General features: G+C 43.1%; 1 protein-coding gene across 1 annotated transcript in view; it reads left to right on the plus strand.

Moving 5' to 3' along the window:
- The window catches only part of FREM1 (FRAS1 related extracellular matrix 1), a 684,067-nt gene that overhangs the window by 183,312 nt on the left and 478,720 nt on the right, over nt 1-22,035 (plus strand). The window contains exons 7-8 of the mRNA XM_069238818.1: nt 18,386-18,709; nt 20,613-20,721. Coding sequence (XP_069094919.1) covers nt 18,386-18,709; nt 20,613-20,721 — 433 coding nt within the window. The remainder of the gene's footprint in view (nt 1-18,385; nt 18,710-20,612; nt 20,722-22,035) is intronic.

The raw sequence follows: 22,035 nt of genomic DNA on the forward strand, positions 1-22,035 counted from the left end.
GCTCAGGCCTGGCTCAGGCATAATGTAGCGCAAAGGGTTACAAAGTAGCGCATTGTGCTACTTTGTAAATTTGATGCAGTGATTTTTGGCTCGTTGGGCCACACTAGTGGAAAAATATTACACCAGTGTGGCGCAATGAGACACTAGAGGCTCTTAAATTTGCCCCTTTGGGTGTTCTGTAATGCCCCAGTAATGCTCCCTTGACACAAAGTGATGCTAATTAGCGTAAATGCTCTATATGCTAAAAAAGAGTACCTTTCCAGTGCAAAATTCCTATTGGGCTGGAAAGAAATACCAATGTGTTATTTTCTGCAAGTTGACATTGCTGTTCACCACTTTCCAATGGCACAAATTAGTAAATCTGGGTCTGCGTCTCAGTTGCAGTTGAAGCTTCTGACAATGGGCTAGGCTTCCCTTTCGGGGTCCATGCTGGCTCTCATCGTCTAAGTGTAGGTGCTCTCAGCTCTGTAGACTCTTCTGCACTGGCCAGCCCCTTGCCTTTAGTGGGGTTACACCCGCACATTGGAGCAGCACAGATACATGATCTGTCCCTGCCCTTCTATAATAGTAACATGAGTGACCCCTGCAATTACCACTGTAAGTTGGCAAGTGTAGCCCAGCTACACCAAGTATAGTTTCTTTTATTGCTCCAGGCAAAGCAACAGTTCAAGTTTTTGTTGAAAAATTGACCAGTTGGAGACAATAATAAAAAATAATTATAACAAAAAGTGCTCTTGTCTTCACAGTGTGGATAAGTAGTCATCAGAAGGCAGTCAATTATACAGAACAAAATATATTTAAGTAGAAATAATTGGTGAAGAGGCCCATCCTGAGCTAACCTTTAATCTTGTCAATCTCAAAGTCCCACCTTTGAACAAGAAAAACAATGTCCTTGCCGAACCACTGGCCACTTACTAGCTGATAGTGCTATTAATTCACAACGAATACGACTGATAATGCTAAATGTAAGTGGGAAAGCTGATATAAATGAGGGTGATTCTAACTTGAAAGATGCTCTACAAATTAATAGTTATCATAGTAATAGCAAAGCACAGGACTCAAATGTTGGACAATTTGATGTATTCAGCATATGAGTTCCTTCTTGGAATCGCATGCATGGTAGAAGAATGTAGAATGCTGTGATGTAATGCGTTCTATGTCAGTTGTCCTGACTCGTTCAAGGGTCAGTTGCTCTGGACAGTTTATGGGTGAGGTGTTCTATTTTACAATTTTGTACTGGCAACAACGGGCCACTTAGAACACCTCAACATGGAGATGAGAATTGGATCTCTTGTGATAAAGAAAATTAATTACAAGGGAGCAGATGCAATATTATAAGCAGCACTCACCCCCGAAGCAGTGAGCAGAGCACGCTGCAGTGAGCATGAGGGTGCCACACAGTAGTGGCCAGAAGTGAAACAGAATGTGTCAGGAGGCAGTGATCCAGTGAGGCCTGGTGTTTCCTGTTGAAATGCATATGTGTTTCATTTTTCTGAGTCAAACAAGCTTGGTCTGCTGTGGAAACAAGAGGAGGCAGTGCTGAGTTAAAGTTCAAGCTAACCACCCTTAGAAACAGAGAAGCGGGTGGTTAAAACAAGCTCCACTGCCCTTTTACATTTGATAAAGCATACCAAGGCTGATCGGTTGTAAAAAACAGATGCTGACTCTGTTGCGGGTGGCCATCTTAAGAGTATTGATTTATGGAAAAAGTCTAGAACAGTGGTTCCCAATCTTTTGACTTCTGTGGACCCCCACTTTAGCATTACTGGAAGCTAGGGACCCCCACTGAATCATTATTGGAATCCGGCCCCCTCCCCCCCACTGAGTCATTACTGAAAGCTGAGTGCCTAATCTGTCAATATTATTTAATTTTCTGAGCAGTCGCAGACCCCCTAAAGAGGCTTCGCAGACCCCTAGGGGTCCCTGGACCACAGGTTGGGAACCACTGTTCTAGAAAGAGGATATTTTTTAAGGTGCAACAGCGACCTCTTAGGTGCTTAAACATTAATTATCTGAGTCCACAAGTGGTGACAGGCACACATGTAAGTGCCTACTTAAACCGTACAACAGATTTTGGAGTAATTGTTTGAAGGAGATAACAAGCAGTGACAGGTACACTTGCATGAACATATTTAATCCTACAGTCATCAGTGATAGGTACACTAGTTGTAGACTTTCCATCCTTGGCATGGTCTCCCTTAACTTTTTGCCTCTGTTTCCCAGGTTGTTGATGTGTGCTGGACTCTGTTTTTGTTACTCTGGGCACTTTACCACTGCTACCCAGTGCTAAACTGCAAGTGCTCCTATACAAAATGTGGATGTAATTGGTTCATCCATGATGGGCATATTTGATTTACTAGTAGGTCCCTAGTACAGTGCACTAGAGGTGTCCAGGGCCTGTAAATCAAATGCTAGTAGTGGGCCTGCAGCACTGGTTGTGCCACCCACCTAAGTAGCTCTGTAATGATGTCTCAGACCGGCCACCGCAGTGTCTGTGTGTGCAGTTTTTAACTGCAAATTCGACTTGGCAAGTGTACCCACTTGCCAGGCCTAAACCTTCCCTTTTCTCACATGTAAGACACCCCTAAGGTAGGCCCTAGGTAGCCCCAAAGGCAGGGTGCAGTGTATGGTTAAGGTAGGACATATAGTAATGTGTTTTATATGTCCTGGCAGTGAAATACTGCTAAATGCGTTTTTCACTGTTGCAAGGCCTGTCCCTCTCATAGGTTAACATGGGGACTACCTTTAAATATGATTAAAGTGTAGATTCCCTTTGGGAGTGGATAGACATATGGAGTTGGGGGTCTCAGAGCTCACAATTTAAAAATACATCTTTTAGTAAAATTGATTGTGAGATTGTGTGTTTGAAAATGCCACTTTTAGGAAGTGAGCTTTTTCTTGCTTAAACCATTTCTGTGACTCTGCCTGTTTGTGGATTCCCTGTCTGGGTCAGTTTGACAGTTGGGCTGGTTGCACCTCTCACTAGACAGTGACACAAAGGGAGATAGGGTGCAGTCTGCATTTCCTGTGAGCCATCTGTGCTAGGTGGGAGGGGAGGAATGGTCACTCACACCTGAAAGGGCTGTGCCTGCTCTCACACAGTGCAGTCTCCAACCCCTTGGTGTGTTTCTGGGGCCTGGCCTGGGCAAGGCAGGATTTCACAATCAAGAGAGACTTTCCTTTGAAATAAACCTACTTCAAAGGGCAAAATGGGTATAAGAAGGGCACCCAAAACCACAGACTTCAGTACACTTCTGGAAACCAAGAGGAACCTCTGCCTGGAGAAGAGCTGAAGAGCTGAGGAAGAGCTGCCCTGCCTGTGACTGTGCTTTGTGGAGCTATCCTGCAGTTGCTGCTTCTGCCTTTGCTAGAGGACAAAGACTGGACTTTGTGAAGATCTACAAGGGCTTGATTTAGAGCTTGCCTCCTGTTGTTTGAAGTCTCAGGGACAGCAAAGACTTCTCTCTGCCAGCACCTGGAGCCTCTGGACAGGCTGAAAATCGACGCTCGCCTGCAAACGCGACCGGAATATCAACACCCGCAGCTGGAGAAATGGCGCGCAGCATCGCTGACTGAGGCTGGTGAGATCGCAACCCGCGCTGCATGGTTTTCGGACCATCGTGCAGCTGAATTTCTGACGCAAACACCAGTGGGTGTGTAAAAATGACGCAAGGCCTGCCCGGACCCGAGAGTGCTGACCGGATCGACGCATCGCTCTCCTGCAGAGAGAAGAAATGATGCACGCTGACCCGACTAAAGAAGAAATGACACAGGGTCTCGCTTGTGAGTGAAATCGACGCATTGCAAGCCCTTTTTGACGCACACTCGCCCGTGCAGGGTTATTTCTGATGCACCCAAGGTACATTTTCACGCTAACAGTGTTAGCGTTGTGTTTAAAATTACATGAAGACTCTTTTTTCATTTATAGTGATAACTTGACTTGTGTATGGTGGATTTTTGTTGTTTTGGTCTTGTTTTGTTTAGATAAATATGTTCTATTTTTCTAAACCTGTGTTGTGTCATTTTGTAATGTTTTCATTAAGTTACTCTGTGTGTTGGTACAAATACTTTACACCTAGCACTCTGAAGTTAAGCCTGCTGCTCGTGCCAAACTACCAAGGGGATGAGCGGGGTTAACTGAGGGTGATTCTCTTTTACCCTGACTAGAGTGAGGGTCTTTGCGTGGACGGGGGGGGGTAACCTGACTGCCAACCAAAGACCCCATTTCTAACAAATAGTGATTGTGGGATAATCGGAAAGCCTGTCAGCCTGCTATCATTGACATGCACTTACATTAAGACATTTTAGTCACATACCTTACATTTAAAGAAAAATACATAAATATATATATATGTTTATGTGTTTAAAATTTAAAACTTTAGTAGGTTATAGTTATTTTTTATTACAATCTGTAGTTTGATTTTAGAGTATTTATTATATTTGGAGTAATTGAAGGGTTTTGTTTTTCAAGGAAAATGTAGAATGTAACGCCACCATCGTTCTTTCTAAGCAGTCCAGGGGCACCACCAGTAAGGTGAACAAATGGAAAACATTGTTTAGCCATTATGTGAGAGTGTATGGACCTACATTGAGTGCTGAAAGAAAACATGCACTATTGATGCATTGTTTAAGAGGTGAAGGGCAAGAAATTTTAGAAAATGTGCCTGAGTTAAGTGTAAAAGAGCAGAGAAACTTAAATAAATGTGCAGTTTGTTTATTGAAAACGGACCAGCATTTTCTTCCCAAGAGGAGCATAATAATGGAGAGATATTATTTTGGAAAGAGAGAACAGTGTAAAGATGAGTCAGTTGAAGAATACATCACGAGTCTCAGGAAATTGGCCGCAACTTGTAAGTTTGGTGTTGTGGTAGAAGAGAGAATTCATGATCAATTTGTCCTATGAACCGTGAATGATAAAAATCAAGAAGAGTTATGGTTAAAATATGAGACACCTTTCAAAGAAGTTATTTTGGTGGCTAAAAAAGTAGATCATGTGCTTAAATGCATTTCAGAGCTAAGTTCCACAAAATGAAAAAATGATACTGTTTCAGGAAAAGTTGAAGAAGTGGTATGTGAAGTGGAACAAAAAGAAAGTGACAAAGATACAAAAATGAAGTTTACGGGTGAATGCTCTAGGAGTGAAAGAAATGGACACAAGGCTAATGCCAACAAATAGCCAGCATTATGTGTATATTGCAATGGTTGTGGTATAGAGGGTAATTTTTTAAAATGGTGTAGAAACAGATCCAAAGAAAGAATGTGAAAAAAGAGGTGAAAGAGGTCTCACAAGAAATACTGTTTTAAGTGGGAAAATCGAAGGAACATGAAGAACATCCCAGCGAAATGGTGATGACAAATGGGGTGAATGTTTTGATGAGATTGGACTCCTCTTCACATTTGACGATTATTTTGAAAGATACATACAAAAAAAATGAAAGAAACAATAATGTCATGAATGTGGTTCTAGGAGGTTATAGTGGCAATCTATAAAACTGTTGGGATATTTTGAGGCATGTCTGGAATTGGTGGAAGATATGTTTTGGGAAAGATCTATGTATCAGATAAAGGGGATAATCTATTGAGCTGGCCACATCAAAGACTGCTGGGAGTGGTGCTGAATCTGAATGCAAACCCACAGGTTCAAATACTGGAAGTAGAGCCAAGGAAGTTTGAAGTTGAATCTAGGAAGTATGATTTTGTTTCAGAATTTCCTGATTTTTTTCAGGGAAACATGGTGTTTAAGACAATTTAAACACCACATCAGATTAAAGAAGGACACAATTCCCAGTGTGGCAGAGGTTAGGCCGATCCCTTTGGGCTTACAAGATCAAGTGAGTTGTGAGCTAAAAAGATTGGAGGTGGAGGGGGTCATAGAAGCCACTGAATGGTTGTCCCCAATTCGTGATTGCTAAAAAATATAGTTCATCATCATCATCATCAAATCTTTTATGGCATATTGCCATAAAAGTTCAAGTTAAAAACGCAACCATGGTAAAATCTAGCATAAAATAATACACAATAAATATTTCCAGCCTAAACACTGTATAAAAATGTAATTTACAAATTTCATTTCAATGTGACAGCAAGCAATTGGTGCAGACCTCACCGTAAAACACTAAAATCTTATTGCTAAATATTATTCTCATAATTTAAGTAAAGTGCTGTAATCTTTAAAGAGAGTAATATTTAGTGGACACAAAATACCTCAGTAGTGCCAGGGTCAGCTTGCTGGGAGCTCAACTTTTGCATCATACCCAACATCAATAGCAAATACTGTGAAAAAGCTAAAACTATGCATTGCGTAGTATCAGATTTCAGGATTTGTATCACCTCCTTATGTTTCCTAACACCTAGGTTTCGGCACACTGGTACGAACCATTTCTTCCTACTATTCAGATATGCTGGGAAAAGGACATGCTCAACGATTTGCTGTCCATAAATTGCATGCCCATTTAGCAGTAAATGATTGAAGTGGGAGAGTCACATATCAGAAATGGAGAAAGAGCTTCCTAGGTGCTACAGGTTCAATCTCATCTAGGTACTACTCCACTTTAAGTGTGTTCTTCATTATAATAAAGGTATTGATTAATGAGCCCAGTGTAGACTGTTCCTGCAGTGTTCTCTTTTTATGTTGCCATTAGTTGCTCTTGTTGGCTAGTTTGGTAATTGTGGAGGCATCCATGGGGCAGACTACAGCCTCACATCCCCATTGTTTTGAGGGTCTCTTTTACAAACTTGATCCAGGGATTGTTGCTTGGTCCAGGGTAACATAGAACTTCTTTAGTTCAAAAGAATGCCATTTGGGCTGGTGTCAGTGGCCTCTGTTTTTCAACACATAACGAGCAGAGTGAAAAAGGACATGGAAGGAGTGAAGTGTTACCAAGACAATGTTCTGGTACTTGGTAGCATTATTGAAGAACATATCACCAGGGTCCGTGAAGTTCTGGCAAGACTAATGGAAGCAGGTCGAACATTGAAAAAGGGAAAATGTCAGTTTGGTATGCTTGAAGTTGGTTATTTAGGAGATTGGGTATCTGGAGAGGGTTTTAGATCTAAGCAAGAGCTAGTTAATACCATAAGTACATTGAAAGCACCTAGGTCTAAGGAAGGGATCAGTTCACTCCTAGGAATGTTTGAATATTATGGTAGATATATTAAGAATTTGGCTTGTAAATCTTTACATTTTGAAACTTTGTTGAAGAAAGGGAAATAATTTGAGTGGGATGAATCATGCCAGAGGGAATTTGCCTCCCCAAAAGATGACTTAAAGTCTACTCCCTGGCTACACGCTTTTATTCTAGCTGGCAAAACATACATTGTCACAGATGCCAGTGCCAAAGGGTTAGAGGCTGTGCTGATTCAATAGATCAAAGGTTAGAAAGGGATGATTGCATGTGCCTCTAGATCATTGAGTGTCTCTGAGAAAAACAATTTGGTTATTGAAAGTGAGACACTTGTGATTTTATGGGCAGTTAAAGAGTCTGAAATTTTGTTTGGGTCACAGACTTTGGGGTTTGCACAGATCCTAAACCAATTGTTGAGTTTTCTAAGAAAAAAGAGATCATATCAGCTAGGATTAGAAGGTGGGTAATAGCACAACAAGAATTTAAGTTTAATGTAGAATAAATGCCAGGTGTAAAATATGTTATAGCTGACTGTCTTTCCAGGTTAGTTGATGAATATAATCAGGAGGGAAAGCAAGATGATGTGAGAGAAAAAAGGATGGTGGTGTGTGTGAGGCTACATTCGGTGTGATATCTGAGGAAGAATGAAAATTGGAGTTAGGTAAATATTTAGAACTAGTAGATGTAACAAACGCAATAAATGATGGCAAGTTTTTTAAACTGGAGAAAAAGTGGTCACTATTAAAAGATGGATTATCTGTAAATCGCAACTTGTTAAGAAGGACTATGTTAATTATGCCTATTGGTTTGAGAGACAAATTGATAAGGCAAGCATGTGTCAGACTTCTAGGAATTGTGAAGACTAAGTAAAGTATGATGGCTAATTTTTTTAATCAGGAATAGATGTTGAAATTGAAAGAGCTGTTAGTGAGTGTGTTGAGTGTTCTAGCAGTAATAACATTCTGAGAACATGCAGGACACCTATGATATACAGACATCTGCCAAGCCAACCTCGGGAAGAAGTTTCAATAGACATTGTAGGTCCTTTGCAGAGTGAACACCAGACAACTTACTTAATAGTACTATTAAGCTTATATTCCAGGTGAGTGAAAGACTCAAATGTAAAAGATATATCACCATCTAATGTTATACACATTTTTAAGGGCATATTTAAAATAGAAAGCTTCCCAAAATCTATTCTTTTTGATAATGGTCCTCAATTTTGCTCTCAGGCGATTAGTAACTACTTTGAATCTTGTGGCATAAAGCACATGAGTTGTTCTGTTTATCATCCCAAAACCAATGGTACCATTGAACGATTCAACAAAAATGTGAAAGGGAGTATTCAAGTGGCAAGGGTTAATTGTATGCATTGTAGGTCAGAACTTCAAAAAAGAATCACAGCATATGGTATGTCCCCACATACTTCAACTGGCAAGTCTCCTTTTGAGTTATTTAAGATTGATTGGGATAAAGATGTCAAAGGTAATTCATTTAATGAGTGGAGAATTTGTGAGAAGTGGCTAAGTCAGCGAAAGAAAACAATTGATGCAAGGAAGAAAGAGAAAGATGTGGAAATCAAAATAGGGGACTAAGTTAAAATTAGGGCACCTGTGCAAAGTGGTAAAAGTTCACAAAAACACAGAAGATTATCAAAGTATTTCATAATGCAGTAAAAACAACAAAAGAAGGAATGATTTGAAATAAGAATAGAGTTGTTCTTGTGAATCATAGGGAGAATGTAAAGGAAGGAATGATCATGAAGAGCAGAAAGGAACATGAGAAAAGTTCACAACATGATGAGGACAATAAGGAAAGTTTTCTATATGACAAACATAAAAACAATGATTTTTGTCACAATAATAAAAAGCATAATACCAGAGAGAGTTATAGAAGTAGTATGAGTCCTGGTTATCTTAAAGCCTTTGTTGTAGTTTGTGTTCAAAGGTATGTGAGTTCAAGATATATATATATATATATATATATATATATATATATATATATATATATATATATATATATATATATATATATATATTATTTTTTTTTCACTGAAAAAACAAAGGTTACAGAGTTAGGTTCTAAATTTACTAGCACAAAAACATAGAAATTCAGCAGTTATAGTTGTGGTTAGCTCACGTAACTATAACTTGTGCCATAAGGTAACTATAAATCATGCCCCCGTCATGCACAGTTTTCTTCTCAATAATTTTACTGCAAATGTTACATTAATATTATCAGTGATGTTATCAGTGATGCCATGAGTGATGTAATATTTGGGGTAATTAGCAGTGCATGGCGAGGGTGCAAGTTATTGTTACCTTAGGGCACGGGTTATAGTTACTAACTCAGCATACCACTAATGTATATGGGGCAGGGCCAAATGGGCAGGGCTTCTAGGCCATTTACATACCTGTAGTTATTAAAAGGGACAACAAGATCTCTGGTCTGAGCAGCAGGTGACGAGAAAGAACCCACTGGTTGCAGTCACTACCTAAGATATTGTGCTTGAAAAAAGCAAGGATGTAAACACCTCCATCAAGGATTACAAATTATTTTTAAAGGTGGAAATGCAGAGAAAAACACTTACTTTGACTTGGTCATGCCAACAAGTTAGGGTGAATAATACTTTACAGGAGTGGAGCTTCAACTTTGGCACCTGCTTTGTTTATATCTATAAGTGCCGGGAAACAGATGAAAACTCAGCTTCCAGCAAGCGGAAGGATTTCAACGGCTCCCGCTTGCTGGAAGCTGAGTGTTTCCTTTTTCTTGGTGGGAGCTGTCACAACTGCTGCTCAGCGAAAAGTAAACAGCTATTTCCTAAGGGGTGAGCACCTCAGGAGATAGCAGGAGCAGGCCCTGGCAGTCCCCAGGGCCATTAATGGCTCCAGGAGGGGGGTGCACGCCCCCCTACTTTCTTTTCAACAGGCCAGCTGTGGAAAGGTGGTGATCCACAGGGCTGTATGCAGCTCTCCCTATTTTCTAATTAGTAATTGGCCCCAGGGAGGTGGTGGATTTTGGGGCTGGAGGCCCACAACAGCCCCCTACTTAATGTGAATGTTAGCCCCAATGAGGTGGTGGTCCCCAGGGCTTCTGAAATCCCCAGGAGAGGGGGTCTGTGCAGTCCCCTTCCTTTTTCAAGGGAAAGCCCTGGGGAGGTGCATGGCCCCTCCTATTTATTTGTTTAATGTGGCCCCAAGGAAGTGGTGGTCCTCTGGAAATAAAAAAGCCCTGGAGACAGTACTTGGTTTTTGTTTTCAATTTACAGTTAAATTTAAAGATATCCTTGAATTTTGCCATTAAAAAAAATGCTTTTTTGCCTTGCATCAAGACTAGGGAGTTAGAGTATTTGTACCCTGCCCCTTTTTCTTTTTTTTTGCATTCATTTTTGGGATTAGGCTGAAGCTGATTCCCAAAGTGTCTGCCAGCACTTCCTGGTTGAGGTGTTGGCAGCCAGTCAGATCTCTGCACAACTTTGAGAGTATTCGCGATTTCGTCGCAACGCTAGATGTACAAATTTGGATTTCCATTAATTTCTCAAAACTACTGAACAGATTTATACCCAAAAATAAAAAGCATGCTTTCTGGACTAAGACTACATTTCTGCTAAATTTAGTGTAATTCAGTTCAGCGGTTCGGGCTGTAGTAGTGTCTAAATCTCTTTAGAAATTAACATGGGAAATACACTTTTTTGGCACCTGTTTTTCTTGCTCCCCATTTGCCGGATCACCCTGAAACTTAATATTTATATATATATATATATTAGCTACTGGCAGTCTGTTTTGATCCCTGGGCCCCAGGGACTACCACATCCCCGGGGCTATATATATATATATATATGTATATATATATATATATTACCTACTGACGGTCACCAGTAGGTAGTTATAGTTAGGACCTAGTTTCTATTAAAAAAGTGTTTTATTTACTTGCCTATACCTTTGGTGCAGCTTAGCGAATCTTCATTAAGTTTTTCCAAAAACTTCAATGCTCACGTCAGCTAGTGTCTAGAATGTTTCAGGGTGATCCATCACGTGGGGGACCAAGGAAAAGGGGGTGTCAAAAAGGTGAATTTCCCATATTAATTCCCATAGGGATTCTGAACAGAAATAGCACCCGAACCACTGGGCGGAATTACATCAAATATTTGCAGAAATGTAGGTCTTGGTCCAGTAAGTGCCCTTTTGGTAGTTTTTAAAATATATATATATATTTTTTTTAATATATAGGGATGTGAAGGCCCAGTAAACCCTCTCTATCTTGTGTTGAGATGTGATTGGCTGCCAACACTTCAACAAAAAAGAGTTGGCAGCCATGTTGGGACTCGGCTTCCCCATAGCAAAAAAGCATATTTTTTTACATTTTTGGCAGGAGCCGCTGCGGATCTGGTGATCCAATGAAAATCCCCCAAAAACCCAAGTGCACGCTCCTGCCTTGTTTAACTGCAGCCCCCAGGTGCATCTGGTCCCATGGAACTTCAAATTTTGAATGCAGGGGGGCCACCCAACCCCCTGAAGCCCCGGTGATTGCCTCTTCCCCGGGGCACTAATGTTAATCAACTGCGAGGGGGGAGAACTTGCCCCCCCACCTCCAGCCCTGGGGACCGCAACCTCCCTGGGATACATCATCCAAATTGAGTGGAGGGATGAACCACCCCCCCACAGCCCTGGAGACCTCCACCTCCCCAGGGCACATATTCCAAATTGAATGTGGGGATGCCACATGACCCACCCCCTAGCCTTGGGGACCAACACCTTCCTGGGGCACATATTCAAAATTGATTGGGGAGGGGCACCTGGTCCTCTGCAGCACCAGGGACCACCACTTCCCCGGGGCTAATTTTAAAACAGATGGGGGTTCTGTTGTGTCCACTGGCCACCAGGGACCACCACCCCTCCAGAGCTATTGATGTTTGAAGGCCCACTGATGGTCCTGGGGGTCACCACGCTCCTGATATGTTTTGGGGTGCCCACTCCCAGGACCTAACTGTTTGCTGTGACTTGGCAGGAGCATTAACAGCTCCTGCCAAGTCACAGGAAACATTTGGCTCTTGGTGAGGGAGAGCTGCCAAACAGCTCTCCCTTGCTGTGAGTTTAGGTTTTCTCTGTTTCCCTGCCTGCGGAGATGAAGGCAGGGAAACAGAGAAAACATTGCTTTCACAGAGAGGGAGCTGCATCTTTAGCAGCTCCCTCTCTTTGACAGCAATACTGGTTACCACTGAAGGTGGGACCGCAGGGGCAAACAGGCTTCCCTGTGGTACCCAACATTGTGAGTGGGGAGGGCACCCAGGTCACATGGCTGGACCCAAAGGGATCTAGGCCAAGGGAGAGGGGCCGTGCAGCCCACCTCCCCAAAAGAAAATAAATATTTAGGCCTAACCCTGGGGGCAGTTTTAAGGGCCTCTAGGGCCTCCGTGCACCACATTACCATAATTTTTGTTATGCTAATGTGGCCCAACGAGGCCAAAAGCACTGTGCTTAATTTACAAAGTGGCGCAAGGCAGGCATTGCGCCACTTTGTCACCCTTTGTGCCACATTATGCCAGGCATAATGTATGCAAAGGGGATGTTCCCTCATTAGGGGGGCCAAAAAATGGCACAAAGAAATCGAAGAGATTTCTTTGCTTCATTTTTTTTGGCCCCAACCAGCAAGATGGCCGCCACATCCTGAGGCTCTGCTCATGGGGGAATAAATCCTCCATTTGTTCCTGGTGAGCAGCCGCCCGTTCCCGGTGTTGCATTGGAGGGAGGCTCTATGAGGCTGCGAGTGGCGGCGGAGCGCCGCTTGGACGGTGGAAAGTGTGCCGTTCGGCCCAGCGTCTCTGGGCGGGCCTAGCCGGGCTCAAGGTGAGCGTGGGCCTCGGCTGGGAAGTGGGCCTGGCCGCGGCCGGGACATTCTCTTTGGTTGCTCAGGGGAGTGGCCCCTTGATTTTTTGCCTTACTTTCGCTCCTGCAATTGGGGTTGGAGGCTTGGGAGGCGCCCCCCAGCTTACACACCCGGCAGCCTGATTTCTTTCGCCTGCGGGGCCTGCTCAGCAGCCAGGTTGGGCCGCGGGCACCTGCGGTGGTGTGGGCCCCTAATAGTGCTGGGGGCCGGCCTCTCCGGCTTGTCTCTCTCTTTCCTGGGCAATTTTTGGAGTTTGCTGCTGCCTGGGGGTTGTGGAGATGTGACTCCCCTCCCTCCCCTTGTGGCAAGTTGGTGGCTGCTTGGAGAGCTGTGGCCCCGGTGCCTTAGCCTGGATTGGAGCCCGGCTGTGGACGACTGTCAGGGCCTGTTAGGCAGCGGGACTCGAGCCGCGTGGCCCTGAGGTGCAGTGGAATTGTCCCTCTGGGCTGCTGCAGTTGGCTCATGTGGCTGTGACTGGTCTTGTGGTGATGGACGCAGGCTCAGCCTGGGGGCCCGACACTCGGTTCCCTACTCCAGGCTTGGATGGGATAAGACCATAGAATCGGAGTACGTACCTGTATGATGTTCTTGTCCTTGGTGGCCTTGCCTTGCGGGTGGCCCATACTGGTGCTATACAGTGCATTTGATTGATGCTAACCTGTGGATGGCGTTAAGGATGGGGAAGGCTGACCATCAGCAGCCTAAACTCACCTTTGAGGGGAGTAAAAAGAAAAGCAGCGTTACTGGCCATTTGGCGGATGATTCACCTCCCGAGGAGGGGGCTTCTGCTTCCTCTGTAAAGGCTATGTTTTTAGATCTCAAGCGTAGCCTGGCTGGCATCGATGCTAAGCTTGTCCATTTGACCGAGCAGATGGATCGTTTAAAGGATCACCTCCTTTAGGTGGTGATTCGTGGCATTTGCCTCTCTAAGCAGCATGGAGTGCTGAAGGTGCTGAGGAGGCAGCTGGTGGAGCTGGAGGCCCAGCTTGTTGATATGGAAAAACGCTTAGCGGCGGACTTGTCGGGCAACCTTTTGGCCACCCTGAGAAGTAAGATGATACAGTATGAGGAGGCGGAGCTGCGCGAGGTTTGCTTCCTGGGGAGGCACACTGCGGCGAGGAGATAAGGCAAGGGAGAGAGAGCTGGTCGTACATTAGCAAACATGCTCCATAAGCCGTGGGCAAGTAACTATATTGTAGAGTTGTCAGATTCAACCGGTGAGCGTCACTCTGGCACTGATGAGATTAGAAGCGTTCTCACTTCTATGAGGATCTGTATGCGGAACCTCCTGGGTTGGACTCGGCGGCGGCCAATGATTACTTTGCAGATATCAGTTTGTTGTGGTTTGAGAATTCACATCGGTCAATCTAGATGCCCATTTTTGGTGGACTACGTGGTCCAGGCGATCCGCAGTTTGGGTGGTAAGGCACCTGGGCTGGACGGCTTAACATCGTCCTTTTATAAGGAATATGCTGATATCCTTGCGCCGCACCTCCTGGAGGTTTATGCAGAAGCTCTTGATGCCGGTGCTCTTCCTGTCTCACTACGAGAGGTTCTCATTGTGACTATTTTAAAGCCCAGGAAGGACCCGCGCAGTTGAGACTCCTATTCATTAATCAACATAGATAATACGTTTCTGGCAAAGGTAATTGCTGCTTGATTACAGCCTTTACTCCCATCCCTGGTGTTGCCTAACCAATCTGGCTTTGTGCCGGGCTGCTCTTCCTTGCACAATCTCCATACCTACTTTGCGGTATATGGCATGATCGACCCTGATGACCGCACAGCGGTGGTGTTCTTAGATGCCACTAAGGCTTTTGACTCCCTTGGGTGGTCATACGTTTGCTTTGCTGGCTCGGGTGGGACCAAGTTCCAGGTTTCTCCAACTGATTTGTTTGCTGCATTCGAGAACTTCTGCCTGGTTGAGAGTAAAAGGGACCATTTCTGACCCCTTTCTGATAGCTAGGGGCACTTGACAGGGCTGCCCACTATCTCCGGTGCTTTCTGTAAAAGCGATGGAGCCGCTGGCTGCTCGTTTGAGACAGCACCACAATCATAGAGGATTGGCATTTCGGCAGCGGCTAATACTAATTTCTATGTATGCAGATGATATTGCCCTGTATGTCTGTGATCCGCAGCGACATCTTTACACCCTGTTAGATGAAATAGTGAGTTTTGGACGGTTCTCCGGGATTACCATCAACTGGTCCAAGTCGGTTGTGTTGCCTCTTTCTGTGGCTACGACACAGTTCCCCTCTGAATATCCCATTGGCTGGGCTGATGGCCCGGTGCGGTATTTAGGTGTCTGGCTGAGCAGAGATGTCAATACGCTTTGGTCAACAAATTACGGCAGAGCTCTTGCGTGGTTGGAGGACGAAGTGGAGATGTGGCGCCCGATGCCACTGTCACTGACGGGTCGCATCGCGATATCAAAGATGGTTATTTAGCCAACATTTTTATATCTGTTTATCAACCTACCCCTTGTTCTCACTGTAAGTTTTTTTAAGTGGCTTAGGTCTGCGCTGGTGAAGCTGGTCTGGGAGGGTAGACAGCCCAGAATTCCGTGGGAGAAATCAACACTTCCGTTCGAGATGGGCCGTTTGGCTGCCCCAGATTTAGTGATTTATTATTAGTGTGCGCAGGCACATTTTGCGCATTTCTGGCTGTACCCTACACGATATCTGCCACACTTGGCACCTGAAAGTGACGCTTTGTGGCCTGATAGACTACTGCATGCGCTGGGGAGCCCGTTTAGACCCAGACTGCGTAGGGTTGATACTGTGGCTTGCACGGCAAGGGCTTGGAAAGCACTGTTGCGGCGTGTTAATGTCCGTGAGCCATTTGCTCCGGGGATATCGGTATTGGATGTTGCGGACAAGCAGCTGTCGGGAGATGCCCGGGTGCATGAGTTTCTCTGTGAGACTAGCTTGACCACCTTGGGATCTTGGTTTTCTGATGGGCAGGTCATCTCATCTGAAGTGGTGCTCGGTGATGGATGTGACACTGCGATGAACCGACTATATGTGCTTAGAATAGGTGGTATGCCCTGCGATGCCGCTGGTGTGCCGTGCGCTGGAGCTCTTGCATCAGACGCGGTCACCGCGCAGGCTTATCACCAAGGTTTATGCCTGTATGCAGAGCGAGTCACCTGAGTCTGTGATGAGGTCTAGAGTACGCTGGGAGGCAGACATCGGTGAAGCCATCTCTAATGATGTGTGTCGTAGATGCTGCGCACATATGAAAGAGTTGTCCCCTAACTATAGGCTCAGCCTTATTCATTTTAAGTTCTTACATCGGTTGTATCATACGCCCTGCGGCTTACGAAGCATGGGTTTGCATGATGACGCACGTTGTGAGAGATGTGGGGTCCCTGAAGCGGACTTCCCGCACCTTGTTTGGAGCTGTGCTGAGTTGCGTGAATACTGGACAGGGGTGTTGCGTATCATTGAGGAGATGACTGATACTGAGCTGCTGCACACTCCTAAGCTTGCCCTTTTAGGATATGTGGAGGAGATCCCCGCTGCTCACAGAAGACTGATAGGGCTGCTGTTGTTGCTAGCCAAGCACAGGGTTGCCATGTGCTATGGACGTGGCTGAACTCCCCGTTGTTGTGAGTGGCTGTGGGATGCTTCGTTCTGTCAAGAGCAGCTGATGATATACTGGGAGCTTATGCCTGAGGGCTCCCGACCGAAAGACATATGGGGCCCGCTGCATGCTTTTTTGGAGAATCAGGACTTTGGCGGCATCTGATGGCTTGGCGCTTCCTATCGATAGCGTTAAAAGGTTTCCTTCCTTCCATGCTATACCACAAGGCCTGCAGGAATATTGACGTACTGTCGGCTGCATGATTGTTCTGATCTTTCCCCCTTTGCTTCTATCTATACCCGCTTTATCTCTCTTTCCTTCTCACTTCTCAGCTTTCTGAGTTGAGCCTACCTGTTGTTATAAAGTTCTCTCATTCCTCATTGTGCGCATCGGGAGTGTTCAGATTTCAACAGCATTGTATCATATTCAGTGAAGCCTGAATCCTGTCCTTGAGATACTGTGAGAATACTCAGTATTCTCAGATACTGTGCATGATTTTGTTGCTAACTATGCTTTACTCATTTCATGTGATATTAATGCTTACCTCTCAGATGTGACACATTGGATATGTTGTTATCACTGCATAATAATAAAAAAGAAAAAAAGAAAAAGAAAAAAAGAGAAGGTGTTAAAAGGATGCACACAGTTGTTTACAATGGGACTCAATGGGCTTTGTAGGATTAGCGTCAACATTTTTGACACTAGTCCTGCAAAACTCCGAACTAGTGCACTCACCATGCACTGCTAATTACCACTCAGATTATGACACAGATGACATCTTTCATAATATCAGTGTAATATTTACAGTATCAATTTTAGGAAAAAACTTGTACATGGCAGGGAGCGAGTTATAGCTCCCTTAGGGCACAAGTTATAGCTATTTGAGATAACTCTAACTATAACAGGTGAATTTCTATGGTTATGTGAGCCTAACTATAACGTCCCAGTAACATTTGTTTTTTAATTGAAAAAAAATCTATATACATATGTATACTTATATGTATATATATATCAAAACAAAGCCCTTTCAGGGTTAGAGTGACGCATAAATTATGCAATAAAAAAGAATGACCCCTGGGTAGTTCCCAAGTTTAGTTGGAGAGCAGCTCCAGTAAGGAGCACCCTGCAACAGCGACATTGTAGATTTGGACATATATATATGGCTGATAAACATTTATCATTTTGTTTTAGATTTAAGTTATAGTGTTATTATTAAGGAAGGGAGGAATGTGATGTATTCAGTGTGTGCATTCCAGCTTGGAATCACATGCATTGTAGACGAATGTAGAATGTTTTAAAGTAAAGCATTCTATGTCAGTTGTCCTGACACATTTTCAAGGGTCAGTTGATCTTGTCGCTTTATGGGTGAGGTGTTCTTAAAATAACCTTTCACTTCAGTTTCCAGTCTTCAACTGTGTCAGTGCAAGTATTTTACAGTTTTAGAGACAGCACATTTCATCACAAGAATGGTCACGAATTTAAAATGCCAAGCCTCTTGATGAAACCATAAAGCACATATTTGCTTGACAGATGTGTTTTCTCCGTGTGAGTGTGTGTGTGTGTGTAGTATGTTTACTTTTGACTTTGATATCAACAACCTTGCCATTAATTCTTTACTGTCGGTTGTGTTGTATAAATTCCTAACTATTACAGAATGGGTTCTCCTGGCTCGTAAAATACAACTCTATATATATTCACGACCTTTTATTAACTTATACGTTTCAATCGCATTTTACCATTCAAAAGGTTCTTTTTTAATTCACTCATCACTTTTTTTAATTTTTCTTTAGTCAGAACACGCCTGGATACCAGTGCAGATCAAAGGGGCTATTCCAAATCAGATCCCACGTGCAGCCTTCATGGCCACATTCATTTTGGAGGTTGATCAGTTCATTTTGACTCCCCTGACAACAGCAGCGCTGGACGTAGAGGATGGTGAAACGCCAAAGTCTCTTCTTGTTCTCAACATCACCGAACCACCACTCCAGGGTTTCATCACACATCTGTCCGATCAAACAAAGCCAGTGACATCCTTCACATGGAAGGACTTGAATGAGATGCTCATTGCCTACCAGCCTCCAAACTGCAGTCACACAGAGAGGAGAAATTATGAGGTAATGGAGAATTTAGACATCCACCCATCAGTGCTCTTTAAAGAAAATAGAAAGATGGACCTCAGTGGTGAAGACCAGTAAGGCTGAAACCAGTGATTGACAGTTATTGAGGTTTATTCCAGCATGCTACCCATCAGCTTTTCGTTTTTGTCGAAAATGCCCACAATTTTAACATTTCAACTAAAACATAGAATTCAGAATCCAACCACTAATAGTAATTTGCAGTGTGAGAACATATGACAAACAGGAGTCTGCAAAAGTATTGCTTGTCTCCTCCAGTCTATATTACCAAAATTAAATGCAAATTGAGCAACCTTCGTGGCTGTAAGGCTGTGGAGATGTACAGAAGTGCATAATAAAATACTGGGCCCTTTTCACCTTCACAAAGTCTGTGCCACGCAAGTTGACAGGATTTGTGGTGATGAAAAAAATGCAATAAATAAAAGTGTCATTGCAAGTCACTAATGCATTTGTAACCAACAATGTCAAAGATGAGATTCCTTGCATATTGCACGACAAGAAAGGGGATAACGGGCACCCCCATGCATTCACAAAGCACTTAAAGATAAATCCCCGCTGTTAGTCATAAAAGATGCACAAATTGGAAGATGTCCAGGAAATGTTCTCCTGTGTATGAGTGCTGGACCACTGCATGCGAGCCCAGTTCACCAATAGAAATGTTGGAGTAAAGTACATTAAGAATGGTACTTTCAGTAGGAGAATGCTAGTGTAGAGATGGAGATCTGAAGTGCTTGGAGGCCTTGGACTCTGCATTTTCAGCTGTTCACCAGCAGTCTAATAAAACGCTTTCTGGCTCATGATTTTAAGGCCAGGTGACCGACATTTCCATGCACAAAAAGTGGTTGCAAATTACTCATTGACTTTTTGTGAATGGAAGGAATATTGTGAACAGACCTGTGCACTAACTTGGTTCACAAAACTCCGAACTGTAATGGGACTACAATTCGGCCTACTCCATCAGTATTCATGAGGTAAGTTCCAAATTGTCACTCACTATGATTGGCTGCCATTACCTGGATGTTGGCTTGCTTGGGTAAGCAGAGCACCATGTCTATGATTGCATTTAAATAAAGTGCACTTTTTTAAATGCAACTCGTTTTCATTAAATGAAATGGGGCTGCATTTAAAAAAAAGTTTCTTTCTTTTTAATTAAGCTTGTCTTAGTATCAGGGGTGATCCTATAGACCACTGCAGAGTCCCCAGCAAACATTTGGTTTACATTCAGAAAGGGGAAAGGATTCCAAAGGGACCCCTCTTCTTTTGTGAATGTGTTACCACCCTATCTCAGGAGTCTGAAATATTTCAAAAACATTAATACATCCCATAATGAATCGCTATGTGGAAAGGAAGCCCTGAAAATGCCCCTTCCAGATAGCCATTTCGTATGCCTTTCTAGACCAATTTTGTGATTCAGCAACATTTTACAGAATGCTAGCAAAATAAGTTAAAAAACATTTTTGGGTCACAAACCCTGTGATTACGTGAATCATAGGTTTTACAACTGTAAAATGGCTTTGAACATCTACCCTCTAACGAGGCAGGATTTGTGTGAGTCCTTGCAAGTGACATTTTGCACTGTATCAACTTTACACATCTTGCATAGTGCACATATTTATGTGTGTGTCATGGCAGCCAGTATGCAAAACAACCCTGGATACAACACATCCAATAGTACCATAGGCCCCATCATAATTTTCATCTCTAGTCATTAAAATTGCCAATTATGTTTCTATCAATTTGTTCTAAGGTAGAACCTTAATCTACAAGCATATAGATTTCTGAATTTGCACAGGCAGAACACATCGTCCGAGTTATGTCAAACTTTGTTCGCTATGTATTTTCCAATGCTTGTGACCTCAACCGATTTCTATTATCTTGCCAGGCGGAGTTTGAAGTGCATGATTTGTTCTTTGAAAGGAGTTCTCCGATTACTATACATATCTCCATCCGAACAGCAGATACCATCGCTCCTCGAGTTTCATGGAACATGGGTGAGAGGTCATGCACCTAATGAGGCATGTTCGAAAAGAGATTGTACCCTGTGCAGTCCAAGAAAAAATGCTATATGTTGTGATGCCTGTTAATAGACCAACCTAATGAGTACATACATGGTATAGCACTACAGCTAACATCTGCTGAAGGAAATTATATGTTCTTGTAAGGTGCTTTACTGAACAATATTTTCTCTTTTTTTAAGGACTAGATACCATAGCCTACAAAATTTCAGTTCAAAGGTGCAAACATGAATATATGGTGCATGTTAGAATATCACCGAAATGGTTATCAAAGAATTGTTTTACATTCAACTGTTGCACCCTTTTACATTTTTATTAATGTATTCATTTTTACATTGGTATAGTTATATTTGTATTGAAAATGTATACATTGATATTAAAAAATGATCTATTTCAAATTAACAGAATGTTATATATATATATATATATATATATATATTTGTTAATAAATGATAATGATGTTTCAACTGAAACGTGTAAAAAAAAATGTGGAGATAGACTTTTGCAGCCTGATTCTTTTCTGGATTCACATGCTGTGCATTATTCTGCCATCTACTGGTTTGGTCTGGAACTCTCGTCTTAGTCCTCTGTTTCTCTATTTTTAGGGCGAGTGTAAGTGTACGGTCTCTCGTATACTTTTAGTATACTTATGTCTGTGGACTTAACGCCAATTCATTTGTTCTATTCAGTGTCATTTAAAAATCCTTGCGTGGTCAGTCATGCCTCTTTGTCCCTCCTTTTTCTCTGGGGGAACAGGGACTAACTACTGCATAATTATGCTTCGTCATGTTTATCTGCCTTTTGGGGGACTTTTTTTTCTCGGTTTCCTCCGCCTGTGAGTCAATGTGCTTACAATGCTGAGCTAGGGGGCACTGTACATGCACCCTACTGCTTCATCTATAGTGCTTAAATTGCTCTCTCCCATGCCGTATTCTTGCTTGTCCCGCCACCCATCACCCTTCTCCCGCTTGTTAACTCCTGTGCTACCGTGGCCGCTTGCGCCATACCTCCTTGTTTGCTTTAGCCTTGCTGCTTCACTCTCGTGGCGGTATGCTGTTTCTTCCTCGTTTTCGGGCATCTTGCTATTTCTTTGTGATGTCTTCCTTATAAATTTTTTTGGCAGTTTCATGTAGTGCAAACTCGACACAAAGGTACTGGAGTGCTTTATTTATTTATTTCTTTTGCAGTTTTATATACCATGAACTCGATACAAAGGTATTTCAGCGCTTTACGTGGGCACAGGTTACATTGCAGAAGAACACATTTATTTTTGGTAGCAACAGGAGACTA

The sequence above is a fragment of the Pleurodeles waltl genome, chromosome 1_2 (genome assembly GCF_031143425.1).
Source record: "Pleurodeles waltl isolate 20211129_DDA chromosome 1_2, aPleWal1.hap1.20221129, whole genome shotgun sequence".
In the NCBI taxonomy this organism is placed as follows: Eukaryota; Metazoa; Chordata; class Amphibia; order Caudata; family Salamandridae; genus Pleurodeles; species Pleurodeles waltl.